Source organism: Ambystoma mexicanum, chromosome 3q (genome assembly GCF_040938575.1).
Source record: "Ambystoma mexicanum isolate Mex_15411 chromosome 3q, UKY_AmexF1_1, whole genome shotgun sequence".
Classification (NCBI taxonomy): Eukaryota; Metazoa; Chordata; class Amphibia; order Caudata; family Ambystomatidae; genus Ambystoma; species Ambystoma mexicanum.
In genome coordinates, this window is record NC_090926.1 from 874763943 (window position 1) to 874786818 (window position 22876).

Here is a 22876-nt window from a genome sequence, read left to right on the forward strand (position 1 = left end):
AGGAATTAATTGCAAATGCCATCTGCAAAGTGCTATTTGCAGGCAGCATTTACATCTTTTACAAACCTTATAGTAAAAGTAAAAAGTAAAGATGATGTTGCCTGTTTTTACCCTTTACTTTTGCACAGTTTTGTAAAGATGTCATGTAGTAGACCTAACAGCATGTAAGTGCTAAAGTTGGTGGACCCCTGCATGCAATTAACATCAATAATTACAGCTTGCTATTACCCTTCCATTTTCTGCTACATCTCGTGGAAAAGTAAACGTTCCTGCAAATACGATTTCCAGGCGACATTTAGTAGTGGGGGTCTCTGGCAGCTGCCTTGTCTCGAAAAGGTGCAAAACAGAGGCATATTCCATAAGAATCCATTTCTTTTATGCCTGCATGAAAATCTCATGCAAACGTAAAGGAAAGTGCGCACACAAGACAGAGGTGGTCCTAAATCCTCTCCGTGCCCCACCTCTGCTTTGTGTCAGCAAGAAAACCTGGCATATTGGGAAATAGAGGCATAAATGCATAACGCTTTGCATTTACACCTTTTCCTGCTCTGCCCCACTTAAAATAAGTGTGAGAACTTGGTTACATGCAAATTAGTACCAGCAACATCTTCTGCACTGTAATACACTGTGTAATCAACCCCATCATATGAGTTTGCAGTAAGCTGAAAGGTTATTTTAACTTTGAAGTTGTGTCTAAAGTTAAAAATAAGCAGGTGCTTGCAGTTTCAAGGAACGGTCAATCAACTGTGCACAAAAAAGTTAAAAGATGGCCATTTTACCCTCACTTTCCTCAATGCAAAAGGTGCTTTAGAAAATATGAAACTTTTAAATTCGAAACTTGGAAATAGGCACCTTGAAAAGTTTCTCGCTTTAATGTCAGCTACACATCTGAAGAGTCTTCTGCTTTAATTATAGACTGAAAAGTACATGACACAACATACATGAACAGGTGCTTACAGTAATGAACAGGTTTCCAATGAAGAAGCTTAAGACAAATTTATGAAATACATTTTTTTCTTAAAGTGCAAACACAGCTCATTGCTGGTAGGCCTGAAACCCTTTTGACAAATGATATTACATATATAATAAAAATCAAGCAACATGAACAATGAATAGGAAAAAATACATGAAGTAAATACAAATAAAATACACAAAAATATACTTTTTTCAAAAGGTGCTAAAGGATTCCCCCCCGCCACCAATTTTCCTTTTCATCTGTTTAGCCCATCATGTGTTCTGCAATTCTCATAGAGGGAGATATCACACCGTGTGGAAGGAGTTGTGACAGGCGGTTTCAGTATTAGCAGGTGGCAGAGAGGAGATGAGACAATATGTTGAAGTGATTAACAGTGTGGGTGCTGAGGTACTGGAAGAGAGCAACTGTTGGGAGCTGTCAACTCAAGGTTGAAGTCTGAAGACGACAAAATTTAAGGGGCTGATTCATGGAATCTGTACGCCGAAAAACGGGGATTTGTGCGCCATTCTGCCCGCAAATCCCCATTTGTTAAGCAGGAATTTGCGGGCAAAATGGCGCACAAATCCCCGTTTTTTGGCGCACAAATTACGTGAATCAGCCCCTGAGTAAGAATAGAACTGGAGCCATCCCAAAGCCATGGACCTAACTGTTAACAAGGGAATAGCCCCACCAGAGAGGCCTTTGAGTCAAATATGCTGAATACCATCGCCCTTAGAATCTAACCAGTATGGCTTTCACAAGTGGGAAAGGATTAAGCCAGATGAATAATGAGCCCATAGTTGTAGCTGGACCCTGATGAAACCATATAGGATAGAAAAGTAAAAAGAAACATGACTGACTGTTGATAATGTTAATTTAGAACGGGGTCTGGCAGACAGGATTATTAGGTTTCTTGTTGCCACAACATTATTGGATCCAGGGACTGCAGCACTGCGCTGTGAAATCCCAGGCAATACATCCTCATGCTATATTGTGAAACGATGTGGCCAGATGCGCTGGTCTGGTTTTCAACAGGTTAATGTGATGAAGAGAAATAGACTGTTTTATAATAACTCTCACTCGTTAAATGCTAAATTATTTCACCTAATTCAGTTATTTACTCCTGAAAACATGCTTTCAGAGAAGGTGCTACTGCTGAATAAATTGCTCTTTGTAAACATTTTACTATATGCAGAAGTTATGAAATTCATAAGATAAATACATGGCAAAAATGGACAGTAACTAATGGAGTATTGTTCTTTTTTGCGTAATAACATTTTTGTGTTTAAAACCGTTTTGTTCCTATGCATGGTATCCTAAAAAAACATACCTAGGTGGAGGCACTATTGCTACAATATTCTTCTGAAGTGGAGGGATGTGGGTTAAGAGGAGCAAAGACTCATCAGGTCCCAGTGTGAGTCACTATGCCAGGTGAGCAAGGTTATATATGCGTTTGATGCATTCCCAGAGTGTCATAAAAGGCGTGTACATATAGTCAACTATTGTTCAGCAGAAATGCATGATCGAACCCTCAATCTGTCATTACTGATTTGCCTGATTACTGTTCCTATTTCATTTTATGCATGCTTTAAATGGCATTTTGTGATAATAGATGCCAGAAATATCTGGAATCAGGATACTGTCTGTACAGAATGACTATTGCATTGTGAATCTGATTCATGGGCTTTTTGAAAATGGTTGTTGCTCTAAGGCCAGTTTACATTGCAAAGCCATCCAAGTCAACATGTCATCATGGCAACAGACACCCCGATATGTATTCTGAGATGGCCAATTACAGAATCTGAGGAGACCCTCTCACTCAGAGGTAGGCTCTGCACAGAAGCAATGGGAGACATGGGGCAGAGTATGGATGTGTGTAATTCACTGGCCATGCTGTGCACATATTTGGGGATATGTAGATGACTTTAGTCAGTAGTGCTATCACTTAGTCCTTTGAGATCAATATATTCAAGCTAACATGCCCATGTCCATTAGGGAGATGTTGGTCTAGTCCTGTTTTACCCTTGCACTCTGTAATTCCCAGAATGCACAGGAAATGGACAGCAATCTTCCAAACTGAATGGACAATTTTGCATGCCAACATTACAGATGGAGTATACAACCATTGCTGTTCATGACTGTATCAAATACATGTGACAAATATTTATTCATAGCTGTTAAAACAGCCATATTTGTAATACTTTCACGCGAAGCATTCAAATAAAACAAAATATTATTTCTTAAAATGTCTACTTCATTTCATTATTTTAAATCTCTAAAACATCTGGAGCAGATTATGATTTTGTGAGCTGAATATTATAGGCCACAGGACCAGTAAATGAAAACCCTAAATAAAATGTCACATTTTCGTTTCCATGAGGAACTGAGGAGAGGTTTAAAGGGAGAATGCAGATCTTTGTCTTTTTGCAGTGGCCATGCACAAATACTTTTCCGTCTTCTGTCCATCCAGGAACAGTCTTCAGCACTTGGTGGACTTGGCCCATTTCCCACAAATCCTCTTTTTGCCATTTCATCACCCGTTCATTAAGTGGACCTTCAATTAATTTTTCCATCTTGCTTCTGTGTACAATCTTCTGAAGTCCACTACCTTTACTCAGGAAAAAGAGAACATTGGTTCTTTTCTTTCTAACCGGGATATTTTTGATTTTTATGTCGTGCAAACGTCTCATCGTTTGAAGTGCTAGTGTCAAAATGTCATCTTTTTCTTGACTTGGCTCCCTGTCTAACACATCATCGGGCCAATAAAGTAGAGAAAGCAATAGATAGGCACTTGCTGGATATGTTTTTCTATTTTTAAAATATCTACTGCTAAGGTGTCGAAGTTTCTGAAAAGACAAAATTTGAGGCGATGCTGGGGACACGCAACAGAGTGCAACATGGCACATAATGTAGTGGACAAGCTCAAGGTCTTCTAGGCTTTCCTTCTGCACGTCTTTAGGATAAAGGTTTATTATTTCTTCTAATTTGCGTGCTGATCGTTCGTCTTTGAGATCTGAGAGCAAAGAAAGTATTGTAGTAAGACACCCACCACCATGTCTATATATGTGCATCTGCCTGACTAAGCGAGATACTGAAGTCTGAGCCCCCTGTTCTGCACTATTATCGTGCAAAAGGAATTGTGAGCTAAAGTACTTAGCAAATACCTCTGTTTTCCTTGCCAGCCACTTCCTAGGACTGTACACCTGCTCTTCACCTTTCTTATGCTGCTGTTCTTCTTCATTCTTATCCATCTGGAAATAGCTAAGGTCTTCTGAAATGTATTCAAGCGCATTATAAATATTATGGTACAAGCCTTTCAAGTGGCTATGAAACTTATACCAAGGCTTCAGAATTTCTTCAGGAATATAATCGGTAAGAAGGTAATGCACAAGTTTAACATTTTCGCTTTCTTTGTTCGACTGAAATCCTTCTACTGTAGACAGTAATTGCAATAGACGGCACCCAACATCTGCCTCTGAAAAATATGCAGAGTTGTTCATAGAATCCAAATCTGATTTTGCAGCATTTTCTGATGCCCTGAAGCACTCCATAGCTTTTATGGCAAGTTCAATTAATGTAAATACTTCTGCAGGAGTATGTTCATTTCTCTTTTTGTCCATTAAAACATTAAACCATTTTTTATACACCTGACCTTCAGTATGCAGTATATATAAATCATCTGGGGAGTGTAATTTTGCTAGTTCTGCCCATTTCTTTGCATCCTCAAATTTTTCATAGGAATAATTCAGTCTTGCAAGCTGCTGTGCAAAAAATGGATCTTTCCCAAAACGTTCGTAGGCAGCTTTCAAAAGGTCAATGGCCTTTTCACAATTTCTTTCGACATCACAAATATGCACAATAAGTGGGGAAAAAAAGCTGTCGACGCTGTCTCCTCTACTTTTCTTGTAGCGCCGCAGAAACAGATCTCTGATAAACTTTAAAAAGTCATCCTTCCCGAATCTATGTTCAAGGAGAACTCTTTCCTCTAGGAGGTCAGCAGCAATTTGACTTTGAGGACGATTTCCTGAGAGCTGTTGTAAAATTTCCTTTGCAACAAGTGGGTGTATTATGTGAATAGAGGAAATCCAAGTGGTCGTCTCTGTTATCTCAATGAAAAGTAGTTTGGCTTGCTCACTTAAACAAGCTCTGAAGTTGTACTGTCTCATTCTGTTTCGGTAATCGTCCGTGTGTGCTCCCAGTCCTAGGAAGGCTTCACAGTGCGATAAGGAGATGTATGAATTTTGCACATAGAAATTAAGTAATGCGACGTATCTCATGAGACGAGTTACAGGCAATGAATTGTCAATGCCTTGCAGCACATTGACAACAAAGTCCCTGACGTACTGCTCATTAAACTCTTCACTCATTAAAACAAATGTTATAATAAACTCTGGTTCAAACTGGCGGCGGAGTATTTCTGCTTTATTGGCAAAGAGCCTTTTTTCGTCACCTTTCAATTTATGTGTGATGGCCACCGTTTCCAAAGGGGAAGCTCTGCAAAGCTTTTCAGGGTCGTTTGCTCGCTTACAGCTCATGAGAATAAAACAGGGTTTTGAATGATAAATTTTTTTACACACCATAGCATCTGCCAATTCATGCTTCAAATCATCAATATATTCTTCTTCACAGTCTTCCACTAGGAGAAGCACTGAGAGGCATTGATGGGGGTCTTTTTCTTCATATTCTCTGAGCCTAACAGCATGTTCACAGACCGTTGCGATGGGAAAAGTTGACTTCACCACTGCACAACGCAGGTCCTTCCTCTTTTTCCAAAGAACTTGCCGTGCAACAGTGCTTCCCCCACTTCCCGGCTGATGAGCTATTTTTATTCGCGCTACGGGTAGCTTGACCGTGTTTTCATGCAAAATCCCACGTAAAATGTGGTCAACTTCTGCACATGCCTCGCGTTCTATAACTTCGCCACATTTTCTTTTGTCTGCTAGCCAAAAGTTCTTCCAGGTAACCTTTCCACCTCGATAAAACGTGCTTTCTATTTCCAGTATTTGCTCTCCAGTCAAAAGATCCAATTTTACATCATCACATTCATCAACACATAATATCTCAAGTGAAAACATTCTCTCTTCTTCGGGTGTTGCAAGTATACACAATCCCTTTGTGGAAACTGGCAAACGCCTGGTGGGATAAGTGGAAAAGGGGGACATGTTTTGAACAGTAGCATCTACATGGCTTAGTTTCATCCCAACAATACTCATCTGATCAAGTGTTTTAGAGCTACAAGAGGCCTGGGCTAGGCTTGCCCATTTCGTATAATTTTCTTTGGACTCTGAAATACAAATGATGTCATCAATTCCATTCATTTCTGCATAGAATTCATGGAAAGTATCAACAATTGGTCTCTCCACAGGCGATAGCAACAAAAAAAGTACAATGAAAGACCCCTTTGGCAGAATTTCATTACAGATGAACGATACAGCTTTCTTTAAATGCTTCTTTTTTGTTTTGACCCAAGTGTCTTCATCACAATACTGGTCATCTCCAGGGTAATTACTGCGCCCATTACAAAATATCCAACTGGTTTGAGCAAATAAGTTCAGATGCTTTTTTAATTCGCTTGTGCTCATCCCACTCTCATTAGAGTAGCTTTTCAGTGAATGGAGAATTGTGGCATGGTGCTCTTTGTACTTGAGGCATAGGCCTGATGACTCTGAATCTGCATCGAAATCAAAAACACAGAACATTTTTTTCATACGCATTAAAAAGTTAATGTTCTGCAAATCAACTGTTTCACATTTATTAGTGACTAGTATGTACCACACCGAGTCATCTATATACTTCTTGCCGTTAGTTAAAAGAATCGATAACTTTCTTCCAAGGTCTTCCCGTGTTTCGACACAAGATGTAGTTTTTGACTCAGACTGTTCTCTCCTAGAATCTCTCTCTTGCAATTCCTGAATGAAAGCAACATTATCTTCATCCTTCACAGGTTCAGACTTCGTCCCAACTCTCTGATACATGGTTTTCTTCTCATAGCTTACCTTGTTTGAATTTTCATTAAATTTTGGTAAACTTACCTGAAAAACCTTTCCTTTCACTGTATTATAAAGAGGTTCAATGTCAACTTCAATAATAAAAGTCTGTTCTTCACTGTCTTTCTCAATCACTTCTATAAACTTTGGGGGGTGAATGCAGAACCTTGCAGAACTTTGTTCAGGTGACTTAAAACACTTTTCAATATAATCTAATGCATCAACATAAACATCTGTGTCATGTACAGGAACACCAACTATTTGTCCGTGCTTCCAACCCTTGTTTTCCACGCTGTCCATAATTCCAAAGTGTATCGTGCCATTTGTCCGAACATTCATACATGCACAACCAAATCTGAGGACTTCATAGGCAAACTTTGCTTGCATTCTTGTTCGGTCCAATCCTGCAGCTGTGGCAAATGATTTGTATTCATGACATGGAGTTATCAAATCTATTATTCCGGTTTCTGGTTGTAGGATTCTATTTTTCACATATTTAAAATCAAGACCATCACTGCCAAATGGACGAAACTCACTCAGCGTCAACGCTTCTTCGGCTTTCCTTGGATCGCGGGCTGTCTTTTTTAGACCCTCCTCATTTCTTTTTAATTGTATAATTTCTTGCTTCTTGCCCTCTTTCTGGTGGCCGGGAATTGCAGGTTTGTAGACAGCTGTGTTTTTTTGAGTTATTTGACAATCTGCTGCATCACCACCTCTCTTTTCGCTTGTACTGACGTGCTCAATAATAGAAGAAGCAGCTCCTTCAACAGACGCTTTATGGGACAGGGAATCACTTGATGTTTCAGAATCCTGTTTAACAGAAAGTTCTGCACATGTCTCAGTATTTCTATGTTTACTTTGCAATATAAGTTCATTTCTTTTCTTTATAATGAGTTGGATTTGTCCTTCTTTCATCCCAATTTTCGTTTTCAGAAAATCTTCACCGATTTCTTTTAGAACTGGCCCAGTTACTTCTTCTTCACACAGTTTATCTATGTATTCATTTTTAATCCGTATGCTCTTCAACCAGGAACTCACATGGCTTTCATCCCATTCATCCAAAGGTGCTAGTTTGTCATCTAAAATCATACAAATATATAAAGAGAAGATCATCAGTGTAAATAAAACATGTATTTCAAAATGTAAAATTGGTCCAAGACAAATGAGTACACACCCATGTTCAGAAGATTTCTTTTTAAAGTTCACAGGAAGGACCTAAAAAAAAAAACTTCTATTAGAAATTCTAACTAGCCATAGCCACTTAGATGAAAAGTATACGTGTTCTGCTTAAGTGGCATCATAAGCAGTCAGAAAGATGTGATTAAATCTAGGCAAATACAGACAATAACAATCATTTTTTTAAATTACATGATATGGAATGTTCTGATTGGCTTAGTTTGTCCGAATATGGAGCCAGCAGAATTACTTCCACAACATATGAGAATAATGTGTCCACAAGCTTCAATCACCCCTTCGCAATCCATCTGCCTTCCATTATAATCATAATTGTTCTTTTATAAAGCGCTTAAAACTAGAGAGTGGTTTATAAGCACAGGATTGGGATTCGAACCTGTGTGAGCCAGTCTGAAACCACCGTTCAGGAGGGTTCAGAGAGAACTTCCTCATCAAGAATTTTAAAAACATATTTGGTCAATCTTTTACATCGCAAATTACAACCGAAAAATCAATAAACAGGCATTGGATTTAAAATCACATCTGTACGAAAACACATGTAATATTGCAATACTTCAGATTATAAACAGAGCTGCAAACTACAGCTGTACCATCAGAAAGGTATATGCCCCATAGAAACAATTGATGCATGGAAGAAATCTAGATTTGTCCAATATCATCACTCAATGTGGGCCTGATAACTAACACACTGGTGAAAATGTCAGTAGAAATTAAGCATCTTACAAAAATAGACTGTTTGTAAGAGGTATATCTTAAACTGCAAATTTAATAAAATGCTATAGCATAAGTGTACTACTGCTCACTGCAAATAACAGCTGCATTTTGATGAATGTGAGCATTTAGATTCAATGCTAATGGAATAATGGCCAATCTGGATTGAGCCATTTCCAGATGAATCATTAAAAATGTGACAGGTAAAATGGATGGGTTTAATAAAGTGCTTGGATGTATATAAAGTGCAAAAGGGGGCAGGGGTGAGAGGGATGTGAGAGTTGATTTTATTCCATTGGTCTATATTTCTTTGATTGACAAGAATGTTTTTAATTCGTGCATTTCCTTTTTTTAACCAACTTTATTTTAATTTTTTAACTTAAGACAATAGTTGAGCTTTCGTCACCACATATGTTAAGAACATTGTTATCAACATGAACCTTTTATTCAACTCTCTTGAACTTTCTTGTAGAGTCTAGTATTGTCTTCATACTTTTCCCCACCCCTTCCCTCCTCCCCACAAGCCCCCCCTTCCTTTTATTAATTGAACCAATCAAAACCATGGTTGTAACCAGAACAGTTCCAAGAGGTAGCCCCTCGCCATATCTTCTGAAGCCTTTATCTGATGTGGATGTTTCTAAGAGCCCGGGGTTTAAAGTATTGATTCTCCCGCTCCCCCACATAGTCCTGGAGTGGGTTCCATATGGCTAAGAATTTCAGATATGACCCTGATTTTGTGGCGCAAATGTTTTCCATTGCCATAACTCCCCACACTTTCACCCACCACCATGGAGTTGTACGGCCCTCCACTGTCTTCCATCGTTGGGCCACTGTCATCCTTGCTGCAGCCAGAAGGTGGGTTATGAGGGCTGCTCTGTTCCCTGAGGCTGCATAGTTCCCTTCTGACACTGCCCCCAGCAGAATGACTTTCGGGGACCATGGTAGGTGTGCGCCCATTATGTCCCTGATCAGGCTCAGTATTTCTTTTCAGTATATTTTTATCCTTTGGCACGACCACCACATATGGAACATGTCTCCTCTTTCTCCACACTGCCACCAGCATTCTGGGGGGTATACGTGGGGATCATTCTGTGTATTCTACTTGGGGGTAAATACCAGCGGTAACATAGTTTGTATGCCGATTCTTTGATTGCCGTGGATTTGGATAATTTGTGCGCCCTCCTCCAGATTTGACTCCATTCTTCCTGCGTAATCTCCTCTCCTATGTCCCGCTCCCAATCTTTCATGTACTGGAGGGAGTCGTCTGTTTGCGCCTTATCCAGTAGCTTGTATAGTCTAGTGATCCCTTTTTCATGTGTCCCCTCCCGGATTGTTAGTTCTAGGCCCACTGGGGGTCGTAACCCTGCTCTTTTAACCTCTGGGTGTGAGATCCAGTGGCATAATTGAATATATTTAAATCTGTGGTTTTCGACGAGGCCGAATCTATGTTTACATCCTTTGAAGGTGAGTGTGGCGTCGTCCTGATACATATCTTGTAGGGACAGTGTGTCTGCTTCGTTCCAGCCTTCCCAGAATCTTTTGTGAAGGCCAGGTGAGAAATCTGACCTAATTTGACCCCCCTGTTACGGATAGCCTTATCCCAGCTGTGTAGGGTCGTTTTAGTGGCTGCTAATAGGATACCTCCCGTGTCTCTTGCTTTTGTTTTTAGGAACGGTAGCTTACCCAAAGGGATATCTGTCGCAGTCTGTTCTATTTTCCCCCAGCCTGGAAGAGGGTCTTTACCCGCCCATTTCAATGCTGGTGCTAATTGGGCTGCTAACACGTATCTCCCCATATCCGGGACTCCCAGCCCCCCAAGTAGTGTGGGCCGCATCAGGATCTTTTTTTGGATCCTCGGCTTCTTATTTCACCAGATGAATTTAAGCACCGCCTTTTGGAGTTCGAGGATCTGTTTTGGGGGATGACCACTGGGGCTGAGCTTACTACATACAGTACTTTGGGTAGCAGGGTCTTCTTTATCGCCGCTATTCTAGCAAACCAGGACAATTCCTGGGCATCCCATCTCTGCAGGTCTTCCTGCAGGCGCTTCCATAGGGGTGTAATGTTTGCCTTGAGCAGATTCTTGACGGTTCTAGTGATATGGATTCCTAGGTATTCAAGGGACTGTTTTTACCATTTCAGGGGATAATGCTCCTTCAGGAAAGCTGCGTCCCCACTACCTTCGGTTATATTCAGCGCTTTGGATTTTGAATAATTTATTGTGAACCCTGATGTCTTTTCGAACTTCTGCAGTTCTCAGATTATTCTGGGTAATGTGTGTCTTGAGTCTGCCATATAGAGCATGATATCATCTGCGTAGAGGGCTATCTTGTTTTGAATCTCCCCGGTGTACACCCCTCTAATTCCTGGGTCTTCCCTTATTCTGCAGGCAAATGGTTCCATTGCCATGGCAAATATGAGCGGGGATAGAGGGCACCCCTGCTGAGTACCCCTCCGGATATTGATTCTTTCTGAGGTGTAGCCATTCACCATTAGTTGCGTAGATGGGTGCTGGTAATTTGCCAGAACCATTTTGGTGAATATCGGTCCACAGCCAAAACCCTCCAATATCAGTTTTAGGTACCTCCAATCTATGCTGTCGAATGCTCGTATGGCATCTAATGCGGCGATCAAGAATTTTTGGGCCCCCCTGTCCCCCCAGTCTATTATGTCAATTACGCGCCGGACATTATCCTGCGTATGTCTCCCCCTTACGAAGCCTGACTGGTCTGCGTGTATTATCTCGGGCAGTACTGCTGCCAATCGATTCGCCAGTATTTTCGCATACAGTTTTGCATCTGTGTTGAGGAGAGCTATGGGGCGGTAACTGGTGCATTCTACTGGGTCTCTCCAAGGTTTTAGGGGTAATATCATGGTCGAGTGTCCCATATCCTTTGAAACTGCTCCCCTATCCCTGATTAGATTGAAAAAGCGAGTGAGGGGAGTTGCCGATTGTGTCTGGAATATTTTGTAAAACCCATTCCCTAGTCCGTTGGGGCCTGGTGCCTTTCCCCTGGGTAGTGCTGCTATCGCATCACACACTTCCTGTATTGTGATGGGTTCCCCCAATTTTCCTTTTTGTTGTTCCGATATCTGTGGCAGTTTTACGGCTGACAAATATGACTCCTGTTCTGTTGCATTCAGGTTTTTTCGCTAATCAGCAGTTTTTTATGAAAGTGGACCATCGTTTCTAGTTTATCCTCTTCTCCCGTCTGCAGTTCCCCTCTACTATTTCTTAGCCTGGTGATATAATTTTGTGCCTTCTGTTTGCGTATTTTAGCTGCCAAGTATTTGCTCGCTTTCCTCCGTGTATGTAATATGATTGTTTCGTGTTTAGCAGTATTTGCGCCATTCTATCTGCGGTATGGTTTTCTAGTTTGGCTCTAGCCTTTTTAAGGTCTCTGGGCGTCTGACGGGTCTTATGGAGCTTTTCAGCATTTCTAACCTCTTCTTCTAATTTGCGCGTTATAAGGGCTCGCTCCCTATAGTATTGCGTTGCTTGTGCTATGAATTCCCCCCCAATTACTGCTTTCCCCGCATCCCAAACCACCCACCAGTCCACCTCTCCATTGTCATTTTCAAGGAAATAGTTCCCTATGGCTTCTTCCATATGTGCCCTAAGTGCAATATCCCTTAGGATTGTTTCATTTAGCCTCCATTGTGGTCGGGGTCTATGTATTGTCCTTTGCAGTTTTATGCAGGTCACGACTGGGGCGTGGTCGGAGAGGTATTGGACTCCGATTTCTATTTTTTTGACATAGGGGATCAATGTAGAGGACACCAGGATCATGTCTATTCTAGAGTAACCCCTGTCCACTGCTGAGTAGTGTGTGTATTCTCGGGTGTCCGGGTGGAAAAATCGCCACGTTTCTATCACATCCAAATCTCTGAAAAGCTTTCCAAGGGCCTGTCTGTTTCGCTGATCTGCTGTGGTTGGGGGTGTTTTGTCCAATTGTGGGTCCATTACACAATTAAAATCCCCTCCTATTATCACTCGGCCTTCGCACCATCCTCCCACCTTCTGGAGTCATTTAGGGATGTACTGGTCCCGTTTTTCATTGGGGGCGTAGAGTGCTAGTATTGTATACAATTGACCATTAACAGTACCCTTCACCCCCAGGTATCTACCTTCCTGATCCTTCAGTGTTTGTTGTTTGCGAAAGTCTAAGTCTCTGCTACATAGGTTTGCCACCCCTTTTGTTTTTGTTTGGCTTGAGGCGAAAAACTGAAGAGGGTATGTTCTGCTCCGCATCCTTTTTTCATCTTTCTGGAGCAGATGCGTCTCCTGTAAGATCGCTATCTTTGATTGCATGGCTTCCAATCTATCTAAAATCGAACGCCTTTTAGTGGGGGAGTTTAACCCCTGGACATTAATCGAGACAATGTTCACTTCTTCCATTACTCCCTAGGTGGAGATTGTCTGCCTGTGGGTCCCTATGTTCTCGTTCGCTATAGCTTACTCTGCCTGTTCTTGCTTCTGTTTCATACACTTGTGGAGCTGACTCCTTTTCCTTCCCGGACTTTTGGTTCCCTGCTTTCCTGTCTTTCGTTCCAGTTCCCTCCATTACCCACCCCCCTCCCAATCCTGGGGGTGCATGAGGCCTGGGCTCCCAAGGGGCCCCCCGCTGGTCACCGCGGTCTTAGGGCCTCCGACCCTTCCCCAGTTCATAATAGTCAGCAATTGTATTACCTGACCCTGTTTCCAAGAGTTATGACCTCCTACCTCCATGCAGGCGGTTCCATTCTGCCGTGCTGTTTTCTCACATTTGGTTAACACTTTACTCGTTGTCCGTGTGATGGGCCGAGTCTGGATCTTTTGGGCCTCTCCGTTCCATGTCATGAGCCGGCTGTGAGCTTCCGGGTCTTCCTCTCCTCCCTCATCTTTGCTTTCGCTCCGTTAACCATTCCCATGGTTTGCTAGATGGGCCGTTCATGTTTGTGCGTGGGCGGACAGATGCCTCTGGCTGCTCATCCTCCAGGTGCAGCAACGCCAGGCCCTCTGCGCAATTCCTGATTCTCCTCTGTTTTCCTTCCTATGTAAACGACAGGCCAAACGTGTATGTCCATCTATAAAGGATTTTCTGTGTTTGAAGTCCTTCGTAACAGGTTGCATTAGCCTTCTTTTGTGGAGAGTAATCAGGGCCAGGTCCTGGTACAACTGTATACGGGACCCATTAATCGTAAGGTCTCCGTTTGTTCTTGCCGATCGTAGCACCTCCTCTTTCAGACCATACGACGTCATTGCTATCAAGACATCTCTGGGTCTCGACCCTGGTTCATTGCGTATTGGGCCCACGCGGTGTATCCTGTTGAAGCCGATCGTCTCCGGTTGGACATCTGCTAGCAGGCTGCTGAAGCAGAGTTGCATGGTATCTTTCAGATCCTTGTCCTGTACCGATTCCGCCAGGCCCTTGACCCTAATATTGGATCTCCTTGAACGATTTTCCAAATCCTCCGCCTGGAGTTCTAAGTTGTTTGTTGCGGTCGCCAACTGGTCCAGTAGCAAGCTATTTTGGTTTGTTTCTTCTGTGACATTCGAGAGGCCCCTTTCGACTATGTCCACTCTTTCACCCATCTCCGCCATTTCTTTATTGACCTCCTGGATGGATGATTTCAGGTCCTCCCTTAATTGTTCCATTTGATTCTGGAAAGCTTTGGTCATTCTGGCCTCCATGCCTTTCAAGCAATTTAAGAGTTCATCCTTGTCCGTTGCCATTATGCCAGTTGGGAGGTTCTTTACTGCAGGAGTCGGCCCCGGGGGAGGGGATGGTGATTCTGCATGTGTTTGTCGCCTCTGCCGCCAGCACTTCTCAATTTGCCCTTCCTGGGATCTCACCGGAGTTTTTGCTCTGGATGTGCCCGTTTTGGATCTGGCGCCCAGCATCTGAGTTGCTCTGCATGGATGTTGCTCCTGCGTCGCCGGGTGCCCAGTACCTCGCTCCTATAAATGTATATTGCTGGAATGGGCTGTGTCCTCCCACGTATCCAGAACACGGGGCTTGCCCTCCGCCGTAGTGTACCTTGCCTCGGCAAGTTTTATTTCTTGTGTTGCCCTTGCCGTGTCGATGCAGTAGGGGGTTAATCAGGCTTATTATCGTGGATGATCCCACTATCCCAAGTCCATCTGCTTTTGTTGTTGCCTTGTGCCAAGCCGTTTTTGGGGATCGGGCGGCAAACCCTCCTAGCCAGATCCCGTGGTGTACGTTGTTAGGTGTACTGCTCCGTTGTGCCAATGGGGACAGGTGGTTCGGGACAGCAATAATAACGTTGTTTCAGGCGAGTCCCCACCTGCCGCTCACTCCTGGTTGTTTTAGGCGGGCACACGCCCTGGGGGTGAACCCAGGGGCCACCACCTACTTTTCGGGGTAATATACCACTGCCCCTCTGTCTGTCGTACTGTTTATGTAGGCCCTATGTCCTCCTGGGTCTTTCGGGAGAGGGGGGGGAAGGGAGGCGCCCCCTCCCAGTCAGACTCTGTGGTGAAGGGCCGTCCGCTCCGCGGGGGCCCCTATGGTCTGTGGGGGGAGTTCTGGGGCAGGGGCAGGGCAGTCTCCCTGGGCCGTGCCGAAGCCTATCACGGCTGGCGTCCGTCCTCAGGCCAGCGAAGTCGCCGACCCGCGTCTTATGCAGCAATCTCTGCCAGGCCCCTGGGGCATGGGGGGCTCCGCTTCCTGTGTCCCCTCTGCAGCGGCTGCCCCGTCGCCCAATGAGCGCAATCCCAGCATTTTTTTTTCTCCGTTTTATCCATGAAAAGTACCTGGCCTTGAGTTCACTTGGATGCAGTACTTGCCTCAGTTACTTATTTATGGCAATGCGTCTCCCCTCTCCTCACCCTGAGGAGTTTAGCGTGGCACAAGCAGTTCTCATTGTGAGGGGGGGGCCCTTTCCCAATCGTGAGTAGTCTGTGCGGCCTGTTGGGTCCTTGGTTCAGGTAGGATGTTGCGGGATGTCCCCTTGGTATCAGCCCCGTTATATGCTGGGTCGCTTGAGGAGGCACACGCCCCTGTTACAGGGGCCCTCAGTCCTGGCGGCCTTTTGTTGCGTTGATGGGTTCGGCGAGGGGTTTTCTTACTCTGGCTTATCTGTGCATTTCTACTCTTCTATCCTATTTGTAGCTATAGAGGATTGTTTCAGCATGGACTCGTTATCATAGTACGCCTTTTGAACAAATAAACAGCAATATGACCCCACTTCCTTTAGGGTTGCTGTACAGCTGCAAGAGGTCTCGGTTAGTAGAGCTGATGGTATGCGTATAGTAGGCTAGGGCAGCAGTGGGTGGCAGGCATTGGATAATGAGAATTCATTCTGAGGATTTGGCAACGGGAGGTGTCACAAGGTCTGGCCACCGATATAATGGAGATAACTGTATGGGAGCATGGGACTCAAAAGGTACTGCAATGTGAGAAAGGAGGTGGGGAACTTCAGGTTGCTGCTGGGCCTGAACATTTTCAGAAGGTTCTGAGTCATGTGATTGGAACGGTGGGGGCATTTGAATTGACGATGGACTAATGCAGACATCGAATAAGGACTTAGTGAGGCTGTGTCATGTGGGGTGCATTTAAAGGCCCCAAACCGAAGCCCCTTTAACATGAATAGCAAGATTTTAAACACTGAAACAAAAACGGCCTGGCTTTTGTTTTTGTTTTTCAAGTAAAGTTAGAGCCCTCTGGAAAGGGGCCTACTTGTCATTACCAATGGACAAGCAGCATTTTAATTTACAAAAGAAGGTAGAATAAAATATCCTTGTCACATGAAAAACAGGATTTTTAAACATTGAAAACAAAAACAGCCTGCACATGTGCGTGCGAATAAAAACAGCTTTCAAAAGCAAAAGTGAAAAAATATCACTGCTCACAGAAAATTGTCAGGAAAACAAAACATGCGTGGATTGACAAAAGCAGTGTATATTATGTTTCACCTACAAAACTCCACTGACATCTGAAGAGCCACTTTGTCTTCATGGAAAATGTCAACCCAAGGCAGACCCCGTTTTTGGCGGTGGGTAAAACTTCACAAAGAAAAACTCCCACTTCCAGCCTAGATGTCACAACCCCCATCTAATGACGACTCGCAGTAAACATGTGCTGTTAAAGGTGTCACAATTCAGTCTTCTCCAGACCTGCTGGCTCTGACAGCAGGCACTATAAGGAAAATCACCCTTGGCTGGAGCATGACTAATGTGTGAAAACAGGGACACTCACTTCAAAGCTTCCAACACAAAGGAGACTGATTAAGGTACATGCTGACCCAGTGAAAACAAATGGCCGGAAGCAGAAATTGACATTTGTCCCACAGGATGATTCACAATTAAGTTAAAAGGACTATCATCATTTATGTCTTTTTCCCAGCAACCTTAATGTGGATTGATTTCATTTTTGTACCATTTTCTATGTAATTTCTAGGCGATTTTGGGGATATAAAATGCATCTACCTGTGACTCTGGGAACTGTAAGGGCCAGTCAGACTAGGTTTCTGGCTGATCTGAACATGTTCCAAATGTGAGAGTTGGCGAGCGGGTAGAAAATGCAATTAGGGATATGCCTAATAACTTAGATATTCATAACTGTTGTGCTCTTTATGGAAATGGCAGAAATGTGCCACATGGCCATGCTACATCGTACGGATTTGGTGGCCGGCTTATCTAATTCTCCATGATCAGCTAAAACAGAAAATCTGTTTAGTATGGCAGTTGCTAGTAAAATCATGAAGTTGTGATAAAAATCATGAAGTTGTGATACATAACAAGTTTTTGCCAAAAAGTTGAAAGGTGAGCAAAGCAGCGATTACAAATAGCAATTGCCATATGTTGCTCCAGACCCCTAAACCAATCCTGACTTGGAGGCTGGGTTGGGAGGAGAGAGAGGGGTAACTGTGCAATCCTAGTGGCTTATTATTGCAGGGATTATTGCAGGGTACTTCCCCAAGATTGTAAAATTGGTGATGTCATTTCTGTTATATAAGGGGAACTGCAATAGGACAGACAAAAAAAACAGGGAGACAGAAAAAGGAGAAAGGCCACCAAGAAGGCTGCTGAAACTTACCATCTGACAGCTGTAAGGAGACACCAGAGGAAATTGCAGAGAGTGCATCTGGGTGGAGCTGTCTATTTCTAAGAAGGCCTCAAAGCTGACTGGGTCCTGTGGTGGAGAGTGGTAGGCCATCTTTGAGAGTGGAGTGACCAGACCCCCGCCCTATCTTTCCAGAGTGTCCTGAGATGCAGCTGGCGTTCCTGGACCTCAAACAGAGGCATGCTATGTAAGTAGAACTAAGCCCTGAAAACCCAAAAGGTGGGGGAGCCTTCTTGCCTTTATAGTGGGTGGGGGGAGAGGGGGGCAGAACTGTGCAGATCCTTAGCCTATGTAACCAAAAATATTAATTTAATTAATTCTCCATTTGGCAGAATACTACGGGGTGAATTTTGTTAACATTCTAAATTAACAAAATCCAAAATTCCCCAAAGCATTCCAATTTTTCGGTCTGACTTCCCAACATAGATAAAAGCAAGGGTAGGTCTGAAAACAAAGCGATAAATCACCCTGCGTTTGTTTTAAACCAAAGGTTTGGGCAAAACTATATTATTGATCAGTGTAATTATTTTGTGAAGTGAAATTGCCAGAAAGTGTACAATTGTTATTGGGCCTCATTACGAGTTTGGAGGCAGCCATGCCCTTAATAATGAATAATGGTCAATCTTAATAAGGGCATGGCTGCCTCCAAACTCTGGTCCGTGTTCCCTGAATGGGGAAATACCGGGCCCTCCAAGGTCGGTCCATCCCCATTCCCATTTGAGCCCCCATAGGGCTCAATAGGAATGGGGAGCATGCTAACAACGGTCCCGTTAATGACTGGCACGTTGTTAGCATGCTGGGCCGCTCGCGGGACCCGCTAAGGACGTCTGGTAAAACCAGGCGTCCTGAGCGTGTCCCGCAAGCGGACCTCGTAATAGGGTGGTAAGGGGTTAATGGCTCCGGCACCTTTACCTGCACCGTTAACCCCTTACCGCCCTCCTCATAATGAGGCCCATTGTGTTCTTTTTTATTCATTTTTGTGATTTATTTATGCTGAGAGAAGTTGATTGTGTTGTGCCACGGATAAAGTGTTTTTTTGGCTCATTGTTAGCTCAGGGGAGAGGGATCCAAGGGGAATATATGTCCAATATAGGGCTAAAAAAAAGAATCTGTTAAACAGTTTGTTGAATAACCACTTGAGCGGGGAAAGAAGGAATTCCCTGTGCTGAGGGTGGCTGCTCAATAAACCGTTAAAAAGTGGGGGCTCGTCCGGGGTTTAGCTTCCTATTCCTGACCCATGACAAGTACATTGTGACAGTCTATTCGTTTTTATGCAATTGCATTAAGGTGGAGGGAAAGTCATCTTTGTTTTGTTTAAGTGCTGCTAGGACTTGACTCCTGAGTTCCAGGGAGGTCTATAGGTAGAAAGTTAACAGTGTGCAAGAATTTATTTGAGTGAGGAAACCAAGCAGGAACAGGGTGAGTTTGCACCTGCATAAAGTGCAATAGACCAATTGTGAAAATCACTACTTTACAAATTGGGGAAGCCAGGAAGCATCTCCTAACTAAATTATTTCTCAAAGGAAAATGGGTTGAGGGCGATGCAGGAAACTTTCAAACCAGAATTGTGCGGGAGGTTACCTCAGTAAGCAATGATATTTGGCTTGAGGCTGCGATATTGCACACAGCACTTGAGGCATTTTATATGACCACAACTGCTCGTGATGAAGAGATACATATGGCTCGGCTAACTGATCAGTTACATTTTCATTTGGTTTTAGTAGAAGAGTGTTGCCAAATAGTGAGGCTAGTAGGATGAATCAGGCTGGAGACCTGTCACAGGCCCAGGATCTTGTTCAACAATTTAAAGCTGGAGTTAAAAACACTGCAGCAAAAGAGTGCAGAGCGTGACACAGTTTTGTGCACTGCAAAATGCACAAAAAGAGTGTGTAGAAACTCTAAGCACACTGTAACAGAAGCTAAATGACCAGGCTGCTCATAAGAGTCGTTTTGGGACGACACTTTCGCATTCCAATCAGAAATAAAACAATTGAAAACTGAAAATAGTAAATTAATTATCTAAGGGGTTGATTCCCAAAATGACTTTGATCAGATACATCAGCAGATAGGTACTGTGATGCAACAGAGGACGCAGCTGGCTCAAGAAAAAGACCTCTTGAATAAGGATAACAGCAGATAAAGCTGTTACAGAGGATAAAGCAGTTGGAAATGGAGGTAGAAAAGGAACAGTCGGTCTCAGGAACTGACCAGAATTAGAGAAGAAAGGAATTACCTTGTAATGCGAGTGAGGCAAATAGAAGCTGAACTATTAGAGGCAGCAAAATGTAGGGATGGACAAGAGAAAGAGATTGGTCTCCTGGCGGAAAATGAATCACTTCAGCAGGAGGCGCAGCAAACAAAGGATCGGCTGGTAGCTCAGAGCAGGGTGCACGAGATTAACCAGGCTTTAGTGTCAGAATTAAAAAGCCAGCTCTCTGACTACCAACAACAAATTAATAGAGACACAGGTGTGAGAGCCTCACCAAGGAAATTGAAAATTATAAACAGGACCAGAGGCACCCTGACCAATCAGGATATGAGATAAGGCCCACTGATCAAGGTGAGGCGCCCTTCCCAACAGGGGCCTCATGCCAGTCATTTACAACCTCTCATGAGCAAATGGGAACCGACCTCATGCATGCCACCTATCAAGAACGGGGTGACATGAGTCAATAGACTTACCCAGGCATAGCTCAACTGATCAAGAAGGCCAGTCCCTGTCTGATATTGGTGAGTATTCATCTCTTCCACACAGAAGGGAAAGTGGTCAGACCATTGTGTCCTGGGAAGTAAGGAATAATATGGTAAGTACTTCAGACCATGCAAACTCTTATGAGGAGAAAGTCAGGGAGTTAGATTGGCTGAAGATGCGACTACAAGGAGACCACCTTGCCCATTTCGCTGAAGGAGAAAAGCCAGACTCTTAGCCTAGGAAGGGCATTCTAAAAACCTCTGTATATTCAGGGGAAAGGGGGAATTCCCCAGACTCCCTGGTAGGAGGGATGAGGAAACTGCGTTCTATCCTGGGCCTGAAAGGAACTCCAGGGAGAGTGACCCGGAGAGTTTACTTGGTACAGGTCAGAGGAGTCCAGACCCTGTGGTCATAGAGATAGGGAGTGCCTAGAAGACAGGGAAAGGAGTACCACTAGCAGCTCTGAGTATGAAGGTGAATGGGCTGGGTGCATAGGAAAAAAAGACAGGGAAGCAGAGCAAGAGTTTTGCTAAAGACCCAAGACAAATCAAAGCCATAAAGAACTTCCTGACCCCATATCACAAGAATGGCAAGTATTTTGTATGGGAGCACTTGGAACTTTATGAGCAGATGATGGCATCATTCCAGATCAGGAATTATGTGAATTGTATAGCATTTGCAAAATGGTCTAGCACGACTGATGGCAGCGTATGTTGCAGAAGAAGTGCATGATGAATTCATAAGAACATGGAGACTGAGAGCACTCAAACTGCTTAGCGATGCAGATATATCCTCACAATTGCTTATTAGTAATCCTTGTAAAGCTAAGCAAAAAATGTGGGAGCACGATTGGATTCAAACATATGCTCAATGCACACACTATAAAAAATTTCAAGAGAATCCTTTCAAATTGAAAAAACATAGTCAAACAGCCCGATACTTGCTAGCGTCACCCAACTCTCAGCATCGCTTGGCGTTTTTGCGCTTCAGACTGCACTTATGTCCAACAGCATATCTCTTATATAAACGCAACATGCTGCCTCAAGAGAAAGCAAAATGCCGGTTCTGCCAAGTTGGACCAGAGACTCTACGGCACTTATTAGTTGAATGTGTGCATTTGCTAGCACTGAGATGCAAACTGTTCAAGCCTTTTTTTGAAGGACACATCAATGTCATGCATGACTAACTGTGGCGTACACTATTCCGCACGAATAAAAAAAATCGGTTCAATACGCAACAATTAACTACCTAAATGCCTTAAAATTTCAGGAAATTTCACCAGGACTGCATGTGCAAAGTGCCTCCATCTCTACCTAGATTATGAATTTTTAGATGCCCATGTCACTCTATTTATACTCATTCATACAGAATTTATTTTTAAAATGATTAATGCCTTATGAATTAACAACTGACTAATCAAAAGTATTTTAATGTATCTAAGAAAATAATTATTTGAGTTCATTTTATTTTTTGTGGTTTTAGAAATTTTTAAAATATTAATTTTATTTCTGTTTGTCTAAGAATTTGTAAAATGTAAAATGTTGAAAGGTTAGATTTTTTTTTTCCACAGCCAAAACAACTAAATAATAATAAAAAATAAAAGAAAGTATAGCATTTGCTAAATGGACGTTCTCACTTGAGTACTCCAGTTTATTTGCAGGACTGGAGGACCAGGATCATCATAAATGGTCCACTTGTAAGGCAGACATATTGAAATAAAATTCCACCAATAGGAACCCAAAAGAGACCCGTAAGGCTGCATATAACTTGCAGTGTGGGGAAGATCAGGCGCCTAGGGAGTTTGTGCAGGAGCTAAAGCGCGCATTTGCTCAGACTTCCCGGCGGGTGAACACAAATAGTAGGGAGTTTATAAATTAATATTTCCATGCTCTCACTGAATACATAATGACTCAGTTCCTGCGTGACTTTCACAAGCAGAGGACCCTGGATTGGGTGATGGAGCAGGCCACCAGGATTTATGATGCCCAAAAGCCTGCTGAAAATAAAAATACCACCAAAACCCCCAAACCATCTAACACCCCTGCTAAGGTGGCAGAGGTAAAAGCGACCCCTCTATTGGATCTGGAGACGTGGGGGGGACCTAAAAGTAACCCTCCTGCCAACAAGCCAAATAGAAAGTAGAAGGGAGCCCCCCCCCCAACCCGGCCCAATTGAATGGTAGGTCAGGCGGGAGCCCAGAACAATGATCCCTCTGACCCTGCCACCTATATAAGTCCTAGGTAAAAGGGTACTAAACCAAGCATGGGTA

At 43.2% G+C, this 22876-nt stretch overlaps 1 protein-coding gene across 5 annotated transcripts in view; it reads right to left on the reverse strand.

Annotated features, from left to right (window-relative positions):
* Positions 1 to 849: 849 nt before the first annotated feature.
* Positions 850 to 22876, reverse strand: part of LOC138583065 (sterile alpha motif domain-containing protein 9-like) — a 275663-nt gene continuing 253636 nt past the window's right edge. For 4 of the 5 annotated variants that reach the window (XM_069654983.1, XM_069654982.1, XM_069654980.1 and 1 more), the window contains 2 exons: positions 8117 to 8157; positions 850 to 8021 (listed from right to left, as the gene is read on the reverse strand). In XM_069654983.1, coding sequence (XP_069511084.1) covers positions 3250 to 8021; positions 8117 to 8120 — 4776 coding nt within the window. In that variant the 5' untranslated portion in view covers positions 8121 to 8157 and the 3' untranslated portion in view covers positions 850 to 3249. The remainder of the gene's footprint in view (positions 8022 to 8116; positions 8158 to 22876) is intronic. The other variant, XM_069654985.1, reaches the window with a different exon arrangement.